This window comes from Anomaloglossus baeobatrachus, chromosome 8 (assembly GCF_048569485.1).
Source record: "Anomaloglossus baeobatrachus isolate aAnoBae1 chromosome 8, aAnoBae1.hap1, whole genome shotgun sequence".
NCBI classification, from domain to species: Eukaryota; Metazoa; Chordata; class Amphibia; order Anura; family Aromobatidae; genus Anomaloglossus; species Anomaloglossus baeobatrachus.
The window spans coordinates 183714106-183733879 of NC_134360.1; the positions used below are offsets into that span (position 1 = coordinate 183714106).

At 52.1% G+C, this 19774-nt stretch overlaps 1 protein-coding gene across 2 annotated transcripts in view; it reads right to left on the bottom strand.

Moving 5' to 3' along the window:
- SASS6 (SAS-6 centriolar assembly protein) overlaps nt 1-19774 on the bottom strand; it is a 204456-nt gene that overhangs the window by 63102 nt on the left and 121580 nt on the right. The window contains exon 10 of one of the 2 annotated variants that reach the window (XM_075321012.1): nt 13250-13429. The exons of the other annotated variant lie outside the window; for it this stretch is intronic. Within the exon in view, the coding sequence (XP_075177127.1) occupies nt 13250-13429 (180 nt within the window). The remainder of the gene's footprint in view (nt 1-13249; nt 13430-19774) is intronic. 2 annotated transcript variants of the gene reach the window in all.

Genomic DNA, 19774 nt, shown 5'->3' on the forward strand with positions numbered 1-19774 from the left:
GGGTGCTGGGTCTCCCATGACGGAACTATAAGAAAAAGAATTTACGGTAAGTAAACAAAATTCTCTTTTTCTTTATCGTTCCTATGGGAGACCCAGACCATGGGACGTCCCAAAGCAGTCCATGGGTGGGAATAAACAGACAACTGAGAAGCAGGAAAACCCAACTTCACAAATGGGCGACAGACACCTGAAAGATGCGTCTGCCGAAGCCCGCGTCTGCCAAAGCAAGAGCATGCCTTGGATAGAGCTTCGAAAAAGTATGCAGACTAATTCGAGCTGCCGTCTGACAGACCTACTGAGCCGTAGCCTGAAAGCCGAAAAGGCACCGACAGGTCTGATCAAATGTGCTCTGATCCCCAGCGGGGAAGGCACTTGAGTACACTTGTAGGCCTCGGAAATGGCCGACCTAAGCTAACGAACAAGGGTCGGCTTAGATGCAGAGAGACCGCTATGCTGACTAGCAGTCAGTACTAGAGAGAGGTGCACCGCCTAATAACGGCGGTGCGAGACACCTAGATCCGGGGCGCCCGCACCAGATCCAGGATATGCAACGCTTTCTCAAGCGATGAAGAGGAGCCGGACAAAAGGAAGGCAGGAAAATTGCCCCGGATAAGGTGGAAGCAGTAACCACCTTAGGGAAAAAAGTCCGGAGTCGGACGGAGACCACCTTGTCTTGATGCAAAAGACCAAAAAAGGGGGTGACTCCGAGAGAGTACAGCCAGAACTCCCTGGCAGGAAATTATAGCCACTAGAAAGACTACTTTCTGTGAAAGATGAAACAAAGAAACCTCCCTAAGAAGCGCAAAGGGGGGTTTCCGGGAACCGGGAGGACCGGATTAAGGTCCCAGGGCTCCATAGACCGCCGGAAAGGCGGAATGATGTGAGACGCGCCCTTAAAGGAGCGCACCGGAGCCAGCCGGACGATACGCCGCTGGCACATACCGACAGAACGGAGACCTGTCCCTTAATGAGGGATAGTCCTAGCTGTAGACCGGACTGTGGAAGGGACAGGAGGGTCGGCAAGGCTAAAAAGGTCCAAGGACACCTTGGAGCTCGAGTCCTAGCGGAGATGACTTCAGGAAGGATACCAGAAGTCGCCAAGATCCAGGACTCAATAGCTACGCCGTCAATCCGAGAATCCAGAATTCTGACGGAAAAAACGGACCTTCTGAGAAAAGGTCTGGACGGACCGGAAGATGCCATGGCAATCCAACGGACAGAAAGAGCAGGTCAGGATACGAAGCCTGCCTGGGTCAGTCTGTAAGAGAATGACCCGACGGCCCCCTTCCCTGATATTGTGCAGGGCTCTGGACAAGAGGTAGAGACGAAGCTGGGATCAAACATGAACCAGTGTGTCTACCGCAAAACCTGAGGATTGTGGACCACGGTTGGACAGCTGAAATAATCTGCCCGCAGTTTTGACATCTAGGATGTGGGCTGCGGATACGGTGGACTAGGAGTCCCTTGTCCAGTGAAGAATGTTGAGGCGCCAAGATTGCCAGGCGGCTGAGTGTCCCGATCTGGAAATTGATGTAGGAAAACGCTGTAACGTTATCCGACTGAACTCGAATGTGCCTAGCCGCCAACAAATGGTGAAGGCTTAGAGAGCTAGAATTAAGCTCTGATTTCTAGCCCATTGATCTAGAGGGCTGATTCGGACAGAGTCCAAGCGCCCTGCGCTCCGCGGTGGAGATATAATGCTCCCAAGGCGGAAAGACCAGCACCCTGGTGAGAATCACCTGGGACGGGGCCAGGAAGGAGCGTCCCTGAGACAGAGTGGTCGAAACCACCCCTGAAAACTAGCCCCAGGTCAGTGGCAAAGCCACCACCCCGTGGAAGGAGGGAGTTCGCGTGTACAGCGGACAACATCCAGTCTCAGAGGGCACAGGAGAAACTGGGCAAGGAATCGCTTCCATTGACACCACCGTCTGACCAGCACCTGTATTTGGTGTCTGATAGAACGACGTCGACCGCCAGCGGAGGGACTACTTATCGACTAAGAGCGGCTTCACAAGAGCCGACAGTCTCGAATTGCGTCCTTGAGAGCCTCTGGTTCGAAGTCAGAGTGGACTTGAACAGAATGACAAGCCACCCGAATAGGTTAGAGTGGCGAGAGTAAGCGAAATACTCTGCTAAGAGTCTGCACTGGATGAAGGCCTGAGAAGAAGGCCGTCTAGGGCAAACGATCACTGTCAATCCCTAGGGGTGCAGGACCCTAATCACAGCAGCCGCAATGAGAATACTCGAGGGGCCGTGGCCAACCCCAAGGGAAGAGCCACGAATTGGACCGCTCTGATGGCAAAACGCAGTCAACGCTGGTGTGAAACTGCGATTGACCGTTGCAGAAAAGCATCTCTGATGCCGAAGGCTGCGAGGGAATCTCCTTGGGTTCTTGATTGATCCGGTGAAAAAAAACACACGGAACAAGACCGAGACTCCATGTGAAAACGCCACACCTGACCATGCTTGAAAAGCTAAAGATCCAGGTCGGAAGGCACCGCCCTCTTCGGGGACTAGAAATAGATTTAAACAAAAATCTCAGAACCGTTCCCAGTCGGGATTCGGTACAATTACTCCATTGGCCTGCAAGAAATGCCACGGCTTATGAGAAGGCGGCGGCCTTGGAGCTGGGAGGAGGTAACAGAAAAAATCTGTTTGGCGGGTGGACAGAACTCCATCCTGTAGCCATGGGAGATATAATCCCGCCCCCACTGAACGGAGACGTGTTAGAACCATACGTCGCCAAGTGGAGAGAGCCTGCCACCGACTAGGAGGAGGTTGGCGTGGCTAGATAGCTCGGAGGAAGCTGACTAAGTGGCAGCATCTCCTGCGGTCTTCTGAAGACGCAGCTTCAAGCCAATTGGTTCTATGAACCTAGGCCGAGCTAGAGGACGATCAGATGGAGGAACGGAAACCACCGAAACCTCGACTGATTCCTGCCCTGGACAGGTTCCCTGGTTTAGGTTTGTGGCAAGGAAGAACTCTCCCCGCCAAGAGCTTCCTAAATTTCATCCAGTCGGTTCCGAAGAGACTGGTCCCACCAAAGAGGAGCCCAGCAAGGAACCTCTATAGAGGCATCTGCCCTCCATTTCCGAAGCCACAGGAGCCTGCGGACAGCGAGGAAAGTAGCCAAGACCACCGCCGTGCGGTGTCCAGCATGGCAGACCTAGGCAGAGGATGAAAGAAGGGAATTTTGTTACTTACCGTAAATTCCTTTTCTTCTAGCTCTTATTGGGAGACCCAGACGATTGGGGTATAGCTACTGCCCTCCGGAGGCCACACAAAGCACTACACTAAAAAGTGCAAGGCCCCTCCCCTTCTGGCTATACCCCCCCCCCGTGATATCACGGGTTCTCCAGTTTTAGTGCCAAAGCAAGAAGGAGGAAAGCCAATAACTGGTTTAAACAAATTAACTCCGAGTAACATCGGAGAACTGAAAAACCGTTCAACATGAACAACATGTGTACCCGCAAACAACAAAAAAATCCCGAAGGACAACAGGGCGGGTGCTGGGTCTCCCAATAAGAGCTAGAAGAAAAGGAATTTACGGTAAGTAACAAAATTCCCTTCTTCTTCAGCGCTCTATTGGGAGACCCAGACGATTGGGACGTCCAAAAGCTGTCCCTGGGTGGGTAAAGAAATACCTCATGTTAGAGCTGCAAGACAGCCCTCCCCTACGGGGAAGCCACTGCCACCTGCAGGGCTCTTCTACCTAGGCTGGCGTCCGCCGAAGCATAGGTATGCACCTGATAATGTTTGGTGAAAAATGTGCAGGCTCGACCAGGTAGCTGCCTGGCACACCTGTTGAGCCGTAGCCTGGTGTCGTAATGCCCAAAACGCACCTACGGCTCTGGTAGAATGGACCTTCAGCCCTGAAGGAACCGGAAGCCCCGCAGAACGGTAGTCTTCAAGAATTGGTTCTTTGATCCATCGAGCCATGGTGGCTTTAGAAACCTGCAACCCCTTGCGCGTACCAGCGACAAGGACAAAAAATGCATCAGAGCGGCGCATGGGCGCCGTGCGGGAAATGTAGATTCTGAGTGCTCTCACCAGAACTAACAACTGTAAATCCTTTTCATACCGGAGAACCGGATGAGAACAAAAGGAAGGAAAGGGTATATCCCGATTAAGAAGAAACGCGGATACAACCTTAGGGAGAAACTCCTGAATAGGGCGCAGCACTACCTTGTCCTGGTGGAACACTAGGAAGGGAGCCTTGAATGACAGAGCCGCCAGCTTAGACACTCGCCGAAGCGACGTGATCGCAACCAGAAAGGCCACTTTCTGTGACAGGCGCGAAAGGGAAACTTCCCTCAGAGGCTCGAAATGCGGCTTCTGGAGAGCAACTAGTACCCTGTTCAGATCCCATGGATCTAACGGCCGCTTGTACGGGGGCACAATATGACAAACCCCCTGTAGTAACGTGCGCACCTTAGGAAGACGTGCTAGACGCTTCTGAAAAGAACACGGATAGTGCCGAGACTTGCCCTTAAAGGGAGCCGAGCGACCAACCTCTTTCCCAACCAGATTGCAGGAGGGAAGGCAAAGTAGGCAATGCCGATGGCCAGGGAGACCCTCCCTGAGCAGAACACTAAGATAAGAATATCTTCCACGAGTTGTGGTAGATCTTGGCAGACCGCGGCTGGCTAGCCCGTCTCATGGTGGCAATGACGTCGTGCTCACGGTCGACCGACGGTGAGATGCCACAGATCACGGTACCACGACCTCCCCGGCCAGTCTGGGGCGACGAGGATGGTGTGGCAGCAATCGGTAGCTGGAACTGTGACCAATCCTGAGCCAAGGCGCCTGTCGCCAGAGCTCTTTGATCGTAAGACCGCGTCATGAAAATCGGGACCTTGTTGTTGCAGAGAAGCCATGACGTCGACGTCCGTCTTCATCCTGCGTCTACAGAATTCTTGCAAACAAACGGGTGCAGAGCCCATTCCCCTGCGTCCACGCCCTGGCGACTGAGGAAGTCTGCTTCCTAGTGTCGTACGCCCGGGATGTGAACAGCTGATATGGTGTATGCTCTGTCTTCTACCCATAGCAGAATCCGCCGGACCTCTTGGGAGTCTTGTCGACTGCGTAGTCCGCCTTGGTGGTTGGTGTATGCCACCGCTGTGGATAGTCCGACTGAATTCGGATCTATTTGCATTCCAGCCACTGCAGGAAGGCTTGCAGTGCAAGATACACTGCCCAGAGCTCCAGACCACTGAGTTGAAGAGTGGACTCCTCTGAAGATGGTCTTTGACCGTCTGGAAAAGCTAAAACTCGCCTCTGGATGAGGCGCCTCCTTGAAGGAGAGACTGTCCCCTCGTCTGTAGTGAACGCTGTTTGTCCAGCGGAAGCTTCACTATCGCTGAGAGAGTGTGAAAACTCTCCAGGAGATGCCAGCGATTGGGTTCAACCTTGAAAAGTTGAAGACCCACCCGAAACTCTGGGAAGGGTCCAGCGCCATGTTCAGGTTGTGTTGGCATGCTTGTAAAGGAGAGTGCCTTGACCAGTAGATTGCCCAAGTAAAGGATCACAGAGTGACCGTGAGAGCGCGGGACTGCTCCCTCTGCTGCCACGAACTTGGTGAACACCCGTGGGGCTGTCGCCAGCCAAAGGGTATGGCTACGAAACGAAATATTCTCGTCTTTAATAACGAATCGTAGCCAACGCCGGTGCCTCGGAGCAATCGGCACGTGTAGATAAGCATCCTGATGTCTATTGAAGCTAGGAAAACTCCTTGAGACAGAGAGGCAATGACGGAGCGGAGTGATGCCATCCGGAACCGCCTGGTTTTCACGTGCTCGTTAAGCAGTATAAAGTCCAGAACGGGACGGAAGGAGCCGTCCTATTTTGGCACCACGACCAGGTCGGGGCAAAATGCGTATCTGGTTCCTGAAGAGGAACAGGGGTTACCGCTCTTTCCGCCTGCAGAAGATCCTCGGCTCGGTCGGTGCGGTAGTTTGAAAACAAACTGACTCTCACTCACAGGCCCTCAACCTGCGGTAGGTAAATGCCGCTAAAGCGGGGGAGTCTGCCCCCCCGCGGTTGCGGAGTGAGAGGGCTGAAAATTATGAGGAAAAACGCTTTGGTAGCGGATCCTCCGGCTGCCTTCCCCGGGCGTGAATTGAGCCCGCTAGGAATCTATGCCCTTCTGGGCTTTTTGAGTCGTCTTGGATAGTTGAATGATTTCATTCAACCCTTACCAACAGACTATCACTAGATAAAGGCAACCTGGTTAAGCACTTCGTTGGAAGCAGCCTCTGTTCCAATCTCTCAACTACTAGCCTCTGCGTAAAAACACAGAGTTGGCGGATGCCACTGACGTCTGGCTCGTAGAGTCTCGGACAGCAATAACAGCATGATTCGCCATGCCGACATTGCGACTTAAAGACGCTGCTGGGACCGAGAGTACCTGTGACAGCGACCCTCTGCGCAATACTAGCTGAAATAGCTTGGAGTGCCTTCACGGCTGCGACTGCCGGAGCAGCCGACCTGCCGATAGCTTCATAGACAGATTGCAACCAGAGGCCAATCTGCCTGTCAATGGCATTTTGAAGTGAAGTCCTATCCACCACTACAACTTTAGATCTAGCTGCAAGCATGGAGATTGGGGGATCCACATTTGGATACTGGGTCTAGCGCTTGACCACGTCAGGGGGAGCGACACGTGTCTCATTAATACGGTCGGAGAAACGCTTATCGTGATAAGCGTGTCGTTTCTGGACTGCGTCTCTGGAGTCAGAGTGCTAAACAAGTACTCAATATATAGAGATTTCTCTTGCTGTGAAGCTGACCCCTCCACTGGAGGAGTTGAGGGAGAAATACCCAACCTTTCGTTGATGGACGCAATAAGATTATTCACTATAGCGTCACCATCCGGTGTATCCGGATTGAGAGCGGTCTCAGGAACAGAGTCCTGAACAGCTACGTCTGCCTCATCGTACAGAGAGTACTCCAGCTGGGACCTTGCCCAGTGATGTAGTCGAGGGCTAATGCCAGCGAGCCCGCTTAGGCCATCTGGGACTGTCGACCGTGTCGGATGCCTGCTCTCTGGGATGCCTGGAATCACTCTGGCGCCTTGAGATGCTCCAGATCAGGGCGGCCAGGGTCATTGCAACCATATTGCCCACGGTCTGCTTGGGGTGCAAAGTCTGTAAGATGTCAGTCATAGTCACAGACAATATATCAGCGGAAAAACTGCAACTTCGTCCCTGTCTCTGGACAGAGATCACAGGTGGTTCCTTTGGCCACATATAGCAGAGACCCCGGTTGAGCAATTGCACGCACTGGGGGTCCTGAAACCGTATGACATGCAGTACAAGCAGCATAGAAAGCCCGTGCATTGGCAACTTGTCTTTTTCTGCTGTTGTTGTCTAGCTATCTAAGAGCCTAGCCGAGGATAGCGACCGTACAGTGAATAGTCATACAAGCATGAAGTACAAATAAACACTTCAGCACATGTAGTACACGCAGCATTGAAAACTTGTGGCTTGGCACATTTGCTCTTCTGCTGCTGTTGTCTATTTATCTAGGAGCATGAGACAAGGATAGCGACATACAGTGAATGTATAGCATACAGCATGACAGTAAACTGCAGCCCATGCAATCCAAGCAGCATTGAAAGCTTGCGCGTTAGCACCCTAGCCTTTCTGCTGCTGTTGTCTATTTATCCAGGAACATTAGCCAAGGATAGCGACATACAGTGAATGTATAGCATACAAGCATGACAGTAAACACTGCAGCCAATGCAAGTCAAGCAGCATTGAAAACTTGTGCCGTAGCACCATTGCTCTACTGCTGCTTTTGTCTGTTTATCTGGGCGCATTAGCCAAGAATAGTGACATACAGTGAATGTATATCATAACAATAAACCGTGCAGCACATGCAAGCGAAGCAGCATTGAAAGCTTGTGCCTTAGCACAAATTGCTCTACTGCTGCTGTTGCCCAATCTGACAGTAAACACTGCAGCACATGCAAACGAAGAAGCATTGAAAGCTTGTGCCTCAGCAGCATTGCTTATTTGCTGCTGTTGCCCAGAATAGCGACAGTACAGTACAGTGCATAGCATTTCAGCACACAGCCCAAAAGCCCACTTCAGCATTAGTGGTGTCAGTTGCTTACCGCCCGCACAAGAGCGGGTGCGAGGTCGCCCAAAAACCTGTGACTGGTTCCGTTCTCCCAGAGTGGAAACCATAATGGCTGCCGGCTTCTCTTCCCCGTCCTGTGCAGAGGGGCGGGCCGTGGGCGAGCCCCAGCCAAGAGCGGGAACCCGGCGTCTCACTGTGTTCAGTGAGAGGGGGCTGGAGAATGCAAAGCAGACTCCAGCTCCCTGCGCTGAGCTACTGTACAGCGTCCCGCCCCTCCTCTGACTGGCAGGGCTGGGGCGGGAACGAAACGAAAACTAGGCCGCAAAGCCGGGGACTCTAGTAATAAGCGCGGCCGTCCTATGTGCACGGCCGACGCCGAAGTCCCCCGGCGCACCACAAGTCCCAGCCGCGCCACAATGTAAAAAACAACCAGCAGCGGCCGGCGCGGCCGTTTTCAATACATAAATTCACTCAGCAAAGCTGCAGTGAATAATAGCACCAGCGCTCCGCGCTGTTGTCCCCGGCGCACTAACACTCCCAGCAATGCTGGTGTGTGTGGGCGCGATGTGCATGGGAACACAGAGTACCTTGATGTAGCAGGGTCCCTGTCCCTGACGATACTCAGCTCCATATCCAGCAGGTTCTTTTGGGTCTGTGGATGGAGCTCGGTCTCTGTGCCTGGAGACCGGTAAGATCCCACTTCACCCAGAGCCCCTCATGGGGATGGGGAAGGAAAACAGCATGTGGGGCTCCAGCCCCTGTACTAGCAATAAGTACCTCAACCTTACAACACCATCCACGGGTGAGAAGGGAGCATGCTGGGGGCCCTACATGGGCCCTCTTTTCTTCCATCCGACATAGTCAGCAGCTGCTGCTGACTAAAATCTGTGGAGCTATGCATGGATGTCTGACTTCCTTCGCACACAAAGCTAAAACTGGAGAACCCGTGATATCACGGGGGGGGGTATAGCCAGAAGGGGAGGGGCCTTGCACTTTTTAGTGTAGTGCTTTGTGTGGCCTCCGGAGGGCAGTAGCTATACCCCAATCGTCTGGGTCTCCCAATAGAGCGCTGAAGAAAGACTGAAGTCTGGAAGTTCAGGCAACCGTTTTGGGCATAGGGTCCCTGTGAGGGAATGCATCTCCTCTGAGGAGCCATCAGCCACTGACATAACGGTCCGGGCAGAGCCACCTGAGGTGAATGAGCCCACTTCTTGACCACTATTGGTGGACAGGGGAAACACAGTCCTCAGAATCACGCTTCATGGGAAGCGACTGTCAGAGCGGACCCTGGGCTGGTCACAGGGACCTGAAAACCGGAGTGGTTAAGGAACACACGTTGTGTTCACCTAGATAAGGTAACTCCGGCGGATTGAGGTCCAGTACAAAATTAATGTACCGTGGGATCCTTATAGAGGTGCCGTCAGCCACTGATACAACTATCCGGGCTGAAAGTCTAGACACCGGAGTCGCCACCCTTGGCGAATGAGTACACTCCTTGACCACCTCTGATGGGAGGGGGAGACAGGCAGCAGAACCCCGTTGTGGGATCTGCAGGACAGGCTGTGGGCTTGGACGCCTGAAAACTGGAGTGGTTAAGGAACACACTCCTCGTCTTGTTAAAGGTATACTGATGCCTTACTGCCAGCGGGGAATACTCCCCTGATACAGGCGGATGGAGGTCCAATACAAGTATAATGGACGCAATCCAATCAGTCGCATCCGCGTCACCTACGGACGGATCAAAGTACCTAAAGTAGCGTCCGTGACATCCTCCTCGTCCAATGAGTCAGCTCGTAATCGGAGCTGCGGGACGGGGAGGACAGGGGACCCTGCGTCTCCCTGTCAGGAGGACGGGGTCTGAGAGCTTTGCTGAGCGAGCAGAAAACGCCCTGAGAAGGGGGCTGCATGCTCAGCAGATGCCGGGACAGGCCGACCCCTGGAAAAAAGATTCCCCCAGGGGTCAGCCATCGACCGGAGCAGCTGGAGGGACCCTGAATGAGCCTCCAAGCTGAGGGGCCACAGTGGTTATGAGCTCGGTACAGCCGTACGAGACTACCAGCAGTGGATACCAAAAACAGCCTGCAGCCTCGCTCTGTGAGACATGCTGCAGAGGTGGGGGGCTATTTCTAGAATGTCTAGAATACCCAAGACAGGGGTCAGCCTGGGGAGACTCCAGGCAGAGGCACCACATAAGGACCATTACAGTGTGGGTCCGTGCCGGTTCAGGCAATATGAGTTTACATGCAGAACATGTAGTATACAGCCTTGGAGCTTTGCTCCTAGTGTGAGACATGCTGCTGAGGAGGTTCTATAATAAAGAATTAACTCCCTCAGAATGCCGTGATCGTGTATAAAAGTGCACAGCCAGAGGTTGTGACTTATCAGGCCGCTATTGTGAGTGCCCCCTCAGGTTCCAAGCCTGGACCCCCCCAGCCATATATCCACTCCCTCTGCTGCAGAGCAGCCAGCGCCGATCAGCGTACTAAGAACGCTGAGAAAATGGCGCCAGAGTGAGGGGTGGGGGCGGGGGTTAACCTAGGAGCGGGAATCGGAGGGCTAAGGCATGTACAGGGGAGGGAATCATCTCCTAAAACGGAGTGTCGTCCCCTGTGCAGAGCGGCCGGCGGGCGGCGCTGCAGTGTCCCCTTGCATGAGTAACATGCAGGGGAACAAAACGAAACTAGGCCGCGGCTGAAGCCGGGGCCTAGAGTTATACATGCGGCCGAAAATCAGGCATCATCGGCGCGGTACTCAGTAAAAACTGAGAAACCGGCCGGAAAAACTGTAAAAAGCAGCATTATCAACATAAATCACTGTCCCCTCAATAAATCCACATTGTAGAAGGACCCTTGAACAACGTCTCTATACTTAGCTTTGAGACGCAGGGTCCAATCCCTGGTGGGGTGGGGGTCCAGTGCTCCGTCCAGCAGGGTCCTGCCAAAGGGCTGCGGATGGAGGCCGGTCTCCTGCAAGGCAGTGAGAACCGTGTTGGCTCTAACTTCAAGCCAGAGCCCCTAAGGGATGGTGAAGGAGCGCGGCATGAAGGGATTTCTGCCCTGAAGTCAACCTTAACAGCATTGCCGCCAGGGGAGTGTGAAGGGACATGCCGGGGGTCCAGTGGACCCGCTTTTCTTCCAAATCTTTAGAAAAAATGAAAAATCAAAAAAGGATGTGTGTGTGTGATCCTCCTGACACAAAGCTTGAAAACTGGCTAGGACTGGCTAGCAGGGGGTGTATATGCTAGGAGGGAGGAGCTACACGTTTTGAGTGTAGTAACTTTGTGTGTCCTCCGGAGGCAGTAGCTATACACCCATGGTCTGGGTCTCCCATAGGAACGATAAAGAAAAAACCCTGTGCCTTAGCAGCTTTGCTCCTTGTGGACGACATGCTGTTGTCTCCTAGGAGAGTGATCACTGAGGGTATATGGGAAAGGGGTATACAGCCCGACCGAACAGATATATATATATACGTATCTATTCCGGCACCCTAGGGGGACCAGCACCGGGTGACCGGTGTGGCTTACTGACCGCTAACAAGCGGAGTGTGTCCTCCAGATTCCCTGCCTTAGATCCCCCGGAGCTGCAGAGCTGTTCACTGAGAATCCTCCACCGGCAGAATGCCAAAAAATGGCTGCCGGAGCTCTCAGGGGAGGAGTGGAGCCGTGGGCGGCGCCAGGAAAGTGCGGGAATCTGGGGTCCCCACAGTGATCAGTGAGGGGGGAGGAAAACATGCAGGATGCTCCAGCCCTCACATCCGACGTCAGGTCGGTAATCCCGCCCTTACCCCTGACAGGCAGGCCCGGGGGCGGGATTTTTGCGACTAGGCCGCGATGAAGCCGGGGACTAAATTTGAGACCGCGCCCGACAAGCAGGCACGGTCGGCGCGGAAGTCCACCAGCCTTCTCAATTCAGCAGCTGCCGCGGCTTCCGGGAAGAAGGTGCGCTCCCTGCACAGTCCCCAATGGGGACACAGAGTACCTTTGAGTTGCAGGGCCCGGTCCCTGAGGTTGAAGAGGCTCCGGTCCGGCAGGTTCCCACAGGGGCTGCGGAGGGAGCACGGTCCCAGTAAATGGATGACCGCTTAGGATCCCACTTCTCCCAGAGCCGCTAAGGGATGGTGAAGGAGACGGCATGTGGCTCCAGCCTCTGTACCCGCAATGGGTACTTCAACCTTAACAACACCGCCGACGTAGTGGGGTGAGAAGGGAACATGCCGGGGGCCCCGTGGGGGCCCTCTTTTCTTCCAACCGACATAACTAAGTATGAGAATGCATGAGTGGATGTGTGCCTCCTTCCACACAAAGCATAAAACTGAGGAGCCCGTGATCCACGGGAGGGTGTATAGGCAGAGGGGAGGGGTTACACTTTTTAAAGTGTAATACTTTGTGTGGCCTCCGGAGGCAGAAGCTATACACCCAATTGTCTGGGTCTCCCAATGGAGCGACAAAGAAAAAAAAATTTTTATTAGAAGTAAAACAAAAAACATTTAGGTACTCCATCTTTATTATAAAAAAAAATCCTTAGTCTGATGTAGTCCCTAGGGAGAGCAATGTCAGCTCTGCTTCATCGCTCTGTACAGTCAAGCGTCTATACAGAGTGAGAAGCGGGCTGACAGTGATAGTCAACGTTCAATCGAGTCTATAGCTAAGCCATGGACTTGAGTGAAGCCTGATGTCACCGCGAACACAGCCGAAAAAGCCGAAAACTGCCGAGTGACGAACAGTGCAGTGAATACCGCCGGAAGATAATGATCGGACCTGGAAGCAGAAGCGGGCGGAAGATAGCGGGTCTGGAGGAGGACGCGTCGCTGGACCGTTAAGTATAATCAATGTTTTGGTTTTTTTTTTACAGCCCTTGGTCCCAAACTGTAACAAGGGAACACTGTGTTCGGTGCGGGTCGAGAACTTTACAGTTCGGGTTCGCCCATCACTAATGGTAAGTTAATTGTGAAATGAGTGTTTATATTCGTGAACGATTATATTGCAGTGTAAATGCCCCTGATGTTTTCTGAAGAAATTTCTACAAGAGTAATCATGGATCTGAGGATCACGGATGCTGCAGACAAACAGTGAGGGTAGCTATTCTGTTTAAATCAACCATTCATTTTTAGGTGTACTGCTCCATTAGAACAAGCCTTTGTGGGTTTTTCGTATCCTAGTAATGCTCACCTCTTCTTCTTTTGACTGCAGACTCTTCTGAAAATCATGCATTTTTCTTTGCCCTTCATGAATTGACTTCTCTTTCTCTGTAATCAGTTTCTCCTGCTGCACGGTCACTGTATTCTTTAGCTTCAGTTTCGCTATTAAAGTCTTTAGGTCTCCTTGAAGTTTCTTTATTATGTCGTTGGCCTTTAAATTTTAGAAGTGAAGTAAAAAGGTTAGAAGATTAAAAAGGGTGTCATTATCCAAAAAGTATGACTTAGGGGTACTTCTCACATAGCGAGATCGCTGCTGAGTCACGGTTTTTGTGACACACCAGTGACCTCATTAGTAGAGATGAGCGAACCGGTCCCGGTTCGGCTCGAGGCGGTTCGCCGAACGGGGGGTCTGGCTCGAGTTCGGCTCGTCGAACGTTCGACGAACCGAACTCGAGCCCATAGGAAACAATGGCAGGCAATCACAAACACAGTAAAACACCTAGAAAACACCCTGAAAGGTGTCCAAAAGGTGACAAACAACTCACAACATAACACAAACACATGGGAAAGTGACAAGGACATATACTCATGTGAAAACAAAACAGCTGGACAAGGAAAAAGAGGGAGACACACAGATATATGAGTATATGCAAAGAAACATCGATTCCATTATTGTGCAACTTGAGCCCTGCTCATTTTAGGCTTCCAATCTGGATAAATTGCCTGAGCTCGCCACGTACGCCTTGAGGATCTTGTCGTGTCCTGCAGCCAGCGTTCTCTCGGAACCTGTCTTCAGTGCTGCTGGGGGTCTGCTGGCAGATAAGCACACGTGTCTGTCCACTGACAATGTGGACCTGGCTCTCAGAGGACTTTTCTTCCCCTGGGTCAGCCAGGGGAGGCGAAAGGCACGCGTATTTTTGAGAGTGCTTCATGCAAAGCATCTTTTTCTTTGTCAAAAGGGGGGCTCAACCGATGCCAGTCAAGTGGGGTGTGTGTGGCCCAGTTAGTGGCAACGAGGGAGACTGTGGTTGGAGTCCCCTCGCTGTGTCTCTAAAAGAACCAAGATGAACAAGTCATGGCTCTCAGAGGACTTTTCTTCCCCTGGGTCAGCCAGGGGACGGGAAAGGCACGCGTATTTTTGAGAGTGCTTCATGCAAAGCATCTTTTTCTTTTTCAAAAGGGGGCTCAACCGATGCCAGTCAAGTGGGGTGTGTGTGGCCCAGTTAGTGGCAACGAGGGAGACTGTGGTTGGAGTCCCCTCGCTGTGTCTCTAAAAGAACCAAGATGAACAAGTCATGGCTCTCAGAGGACTTTTCTTCCCCTGGGTCAGCCAGGGGACGGGAAAGGCACGCGTATTTTTGAGAGTGCTTCATGCAAAGCATCTTTTTCTTTTTCAAAAGGGGGCTCAACCGATGCCAGTCAAGTGGGGTGTGTGTGGCCCAGTTAGTGGCAACGAGGGAGACTGTGGTTGGAGTCCCCTCGCTGTGTCTCTAAAAGAACCAAGATGAACAAGTCATGGCTCTCAGAGGACTTTTCTTCCCCTGGGTCAGCCAGGGGACGGGAAAGGCACGCGTATTTTTGAGAGTGCTTCATGCAAAGCATCTTTTTCTTTGTCAAAAGGGGGGGTCAACCGATGCCAGTCAAGTGGGGTGTGTGTGGCCCAGTTAGTGGCAACGAGGGAGACTGTGGTTGGAGTCCCCTCGCTGTGTCTCTAAAAGAACCAAGATGAACAAGTCATGGCTCTCAGAGGACTTTTCTTCCCCTGGGTCAGCCAGGGGACGGGAAAGGCACGCGTATTTTTGAGAGTGCTTCATGCAAAGCATCTTTTTCTTTTTCAAAAGGGGGCTCAACCGATGCCAGTCAAGTGGGGTGTGTGTGGCCCAGTTAGTGGCAACGAGGGAGACTGTGGTTGGAGTCCCCTCGCTGTGTCTCTAAAAGAACCAAGATGAACAAGTCATGGCTCTCAGAGGACTTTTCTTCCCCTGGGTCAGCCAGGGGACGGGAAAGGCACGCGTATTTTTGAGAGTGCTTCATGCAAAGCATCTTTTTCTTTGTCAAAAGGGGGGGTCAACCGATGCCAGTCAAGTGGGGTGTGTGTGGCCCAGTTAGTGGCAACGAGGGAGACTGTGGTTGGAGTCCCCTCGCTGTGTCTCTAAAAGAACCAAGATGAACAAGTCATGGCTCTCAGAGGACTTTTCTTCCCCTGGGTCAGCCAGGGGACGGGAAAGGCACGCGTATTTTTGAGAGTGCTTCATGCAAAGCATCTTTTTCTTTTTCAAAAGGGGGCTCAACCGATGCCAGTCAAGTGGGGTGTGTGTGGCCCAGTTAGTGGCAACGAGGGAGACTGTGGTTGGAGTCCCCTCGCTGTGTCTCTAAAAGAACCAAGATGAACAAGTCATGGCTCTCAGAGGACTTTTCTTCCCCTGGGTCAGCCAGGGGACGGGAAAGGCACGCGTATTTTTGAGAGTGCTTCATGCAAAGCATCTTTTTCTTTTTCAAAAGGGGGCTCAACCGATGCCAGTCAAGTGGGGTGTGTGTGGCCCAGTTAGTGGCAACGAGGGAGACTGTGGTTGGAGTCCCCTCGCTGTGTCTCTAAAAGAACCAAGATGAACAAGTCATGGCTCTCAGAGGACTTTTCTTCCCCTGGGTCAGCCAGGGGACGGGAAAGGCACGCGTATTTTTGAGAGTGCTTCATGCAAAGCATCTTTTTCTTTTTCAAAAGGGGGCTCAACCGATGCCAGTCAAGTGGGGTGTGTGTGGCCCAGTTAGTGGCAACGAGGGAGACTGTGGTTGGAGTCCCCTCGCTGTGTTTTACATGCTTTTAGAAGGGCATGAAATGGCTTGGAGGTTGACTTTCATCATATGCAAACTGTTGGCTACCAAAATGCTGCCTTTCCAACAACTGTGGTTATAGGCAATGAGGAACATACTGATGAAGATGAGACGCAGATACCCGATTGGGATGACAACTTAAATATTCGGTCAGGGCAAGAAGAAACTCGGTCTGAGGGGTAGGGGAGTGCAAACACAACAATTGATGATTAAGTTCTAGATCACACCTACTGTCAACCCACAGTCAGACACTCGAGGAGGTCAACAGAGGCGGTGGAGGAGGATGCAACCGACGTCGAAGTAACCTGGCGCCTTCCTGGACACAGTCGGAGCACTGGTAGCACGTCTACAACTGCATCCTCAGCCACCACTCTGCCTCTGAGCATTATTCGGGGTGGATCAACAGGTCGCATGGCCTCTAAGCCTTGCCTAGCCAGGTCCTTTTTTGACATAGAAAAAGATCGCCCAAATTATGTGATCTGTAAAATTTGTCATGGTTCTCTTAGTAGAGGTCAAAACCTCAGCAGTTTGACAACTTCTTCCATGAATCGTCACATGAATAAATATCATATGGCCCGATGGGAAGCTCACCGTGCTGCAATGCGGCCTAGCGGAGCGAACCATCCACCGCCTGCCCCTTCCAGTGCATCCGCGCGCTCGTCATCTTCTAGGACTGTGGGGACAGCTGTCACACCTGTTTTTCCACCCACAACTTCCACCACTGTAACCGCAACAGGCAGTTTGCTTGGTAGGTCGTCAGTTGGTTTGGAAGGGGAAACAAGTGAGTGTGTACAGCTCTCTCAGACATCGATAGCACCAACTTTGGATGAAGGCAACATCATGTCTCCGCCTGCACTTTCCTCACAAAGCTGCATTTTTCCAGGGACACCCGACTCAACACCGTCTACACACAGCAGCCAGATCTCTGTCCCTCAGATGTGGTCAAATAAAAGGCCACTTCCTGCGACCCATGACAAAGCGAAGAGGTTGACTCTATCCCTCTGTAAGCTGTTGACTACAGAAATGCTGCCTTTCCGCCTAGTGGACACACAGGATTTTAGAGACCTTATGTCTGTCGCTGTGCCCCAGTACCAGATGCCTAGTCGCCACTACTTCTCTAAGAAAGGTGTGCCCGCGCTACACCAGCATGTCGCACACAACATCACCGCTTCCTTGAGAAACTCTGTGTGTGAACGGGTGCATTTCACCACCGATACTTGGACCAGTAAGCATGGACAGGGACGTTACATGTCGCTGACTGGCCACTGGGTAACTATGGTGATAGATGGTGAAGGGTCTGCTGCACAAGTCTTGCCGTCCCCACGACTTGTGTGTCAATCCTCTGTCTGTCCAAGTTCCGCCACTGCTTCTGCATCCTCCACCTCATCTGGGTCCTCCACCTCCGCCCCAAGCCTGCCTGGTCAGGCCACCAGCGTTCTCACTGCGCAGAAGGAATCACGCACCCCTCATTACTATGCTGGTAGCAGAGCGCAACGGCATCAGGCGGTCTTTAGCTTGACATGTCTTTGAAATAGGAGTCACACAGCGACTGAGTTGTGGGCAGCTCTGGAGACTGATTTTGATAAATGGTTGTCTCCACTCAACCTGCAGCCTGGTAAGGCCGTGTGCGACAATGCTGCAAACCTGGGTGCGGCCCTTCGCCTGGGCAAGGTGACACACGTGCCTTGTATGGCTCACGTGTTTAACCTTGTTGTCCAGCAATTTTTAACACACTATCCCGGCCTAGATGGCCTTCTGACCAGGGCACGGAAACTGTCTGCAGTGCTCACTTCCGCCGTTCAACCGCCGCACCTGAGCGACTTGCATCGCTCCAGAAGTCTTTCGGCCTGCCGGTTCATCGCCTGAAATGCGATGTGGCGACACGCTGGAATTCAACTCTCCACATGTTACAGCGACTGTGGCAGCACCGGCGAGCCCTGGTGCAATACGTCATGATGTATAGCCTGGGCCAACGAGATGCAGAAGTGGGGCAGATCACCCTGATGGAGTGATCTCAGATCAAGGACCTATGCACCCTTCTGCACAGTTTCGACATGGCGACGAATATGTTTAGCGCTGACAATGCCATTATCAGCATGACGATTACAGTCATTTACATGCTGGAGCACACGCTAAACACTATTCGTAGTCAGGGGGTGGGACAACAGGAAGGGGAGGAACTACAGGAGGATTCATATGCGCAAGACACAACAACATCACCAAGGTCCAGACGTTCATCATCACCAACGCGGCAGGCATGGGACCATGGGGGACAGGGATCAACAAGGGCGCATGGTAGCAGGTGAGATGTTGAGGAAGGTGCAGGAGGACATGAAGATATGGAGGACGAACTGTCCATGGACATGGAAGACTCAGCAGATGAGGGGGACCTTGGTCAAATTTCAGTTGAAAGAGGTTGGGGGGAGATGACAGAGGAAGAAAGAACGGTTAGCACCTCTATGCCACAAACACAGCGTGGACTTGGTGCGCATGGCTGCGCAAGACACATGAGTGCCTTCTTGTTGCACTACCTCCAACATGACCCTCGTATTGTCAAAATTAGAAGTGATGATGACTACTGGCTTGCCACACTATTAGATCCCCGGGACAAGTCCAAATTTTGTGACATAATTCCACCCATAGAAAGGGACGCACGTATGCAGGAGTATCAGCAGAAGCTGTTACTCGATCTTAGCTCGGCTTTTCCACCAAACAACCGTGCAGGTGAAGGGAGTGATTCTCCCAGTTGTAACTTGACAAACATGGGACGGCCTCGTCATCTTCAACAGTCTACCCGTACCAGTAGGACCGTATCTGGTGCTGGTAACAGCAATTTTATGGAATCTTTTCATAATTTTTTTAGACCCTCCTTTGCAAGGCCACCAGAGACAACAAGTCTGACACATAGTCAACGGATGGAGAGGATGATACAGGAGTATCTCCAAATGAACATCGATGCAATGACTTTGCAAATGGAGCCTTGCTCCTTTTGTGCTTCAAATCTAGAAAAATGTCAAGAGCTCTCCAGTTACGCCTCGAAGATTTTGTCGTGTCCAGCTGCCAGCGTTGTCTCTGAACGTGTCTTCAGTGCTGCTGGGTGTGTGCTGACAGATAAGCGCACGCGTCTGTCCAGTGACAATGTGGACAGACTGACGTTCATCAAAATGAACAAGTCATGGATCCAGAAGGAATTTACTACCCCTGTGTCATCCTGGGGAGAGTAAATGCTTGTGGATTTGGAATGTGCTTGATGCAAATCAAAACATCCTGTTTGCAACTAGGGCACAAGTGCTGCCACTGATAAGGTGTCTGTGTGGGGCCCAATTTTTGGAAAAAAAGGGAGACTCCGCTTGGAGTAACCCTTGCTTGCTGTGTTTTTTAAAAATGATACAAGATGAACAGATCTGAAGGCAAGATGAAGCCAACATCATGTCTCCGCCTGCACTTTTCTCACAAACCTGCATTTTTCCAGGGACACCCTACTCAACACCGTCTACAGACAGCAGCCAGATCTCTGTCCCTCAGATGTGGTCAAATAAAAGGCCACTTACTGCGAGCCATGACAAAGCTAAGTGGTTGACTCTATCCCTCTGTAAGCTGTTGGCTACCGAAATGCTGCCTTTACGCGTAGTGGACACACAGGATTTTACAGACCTTATGTCTGTCGCTGTGCCCCAGTACCAGATGCCCAATCACCACTGCTTCTCCAAGAAAAGCATGCCCG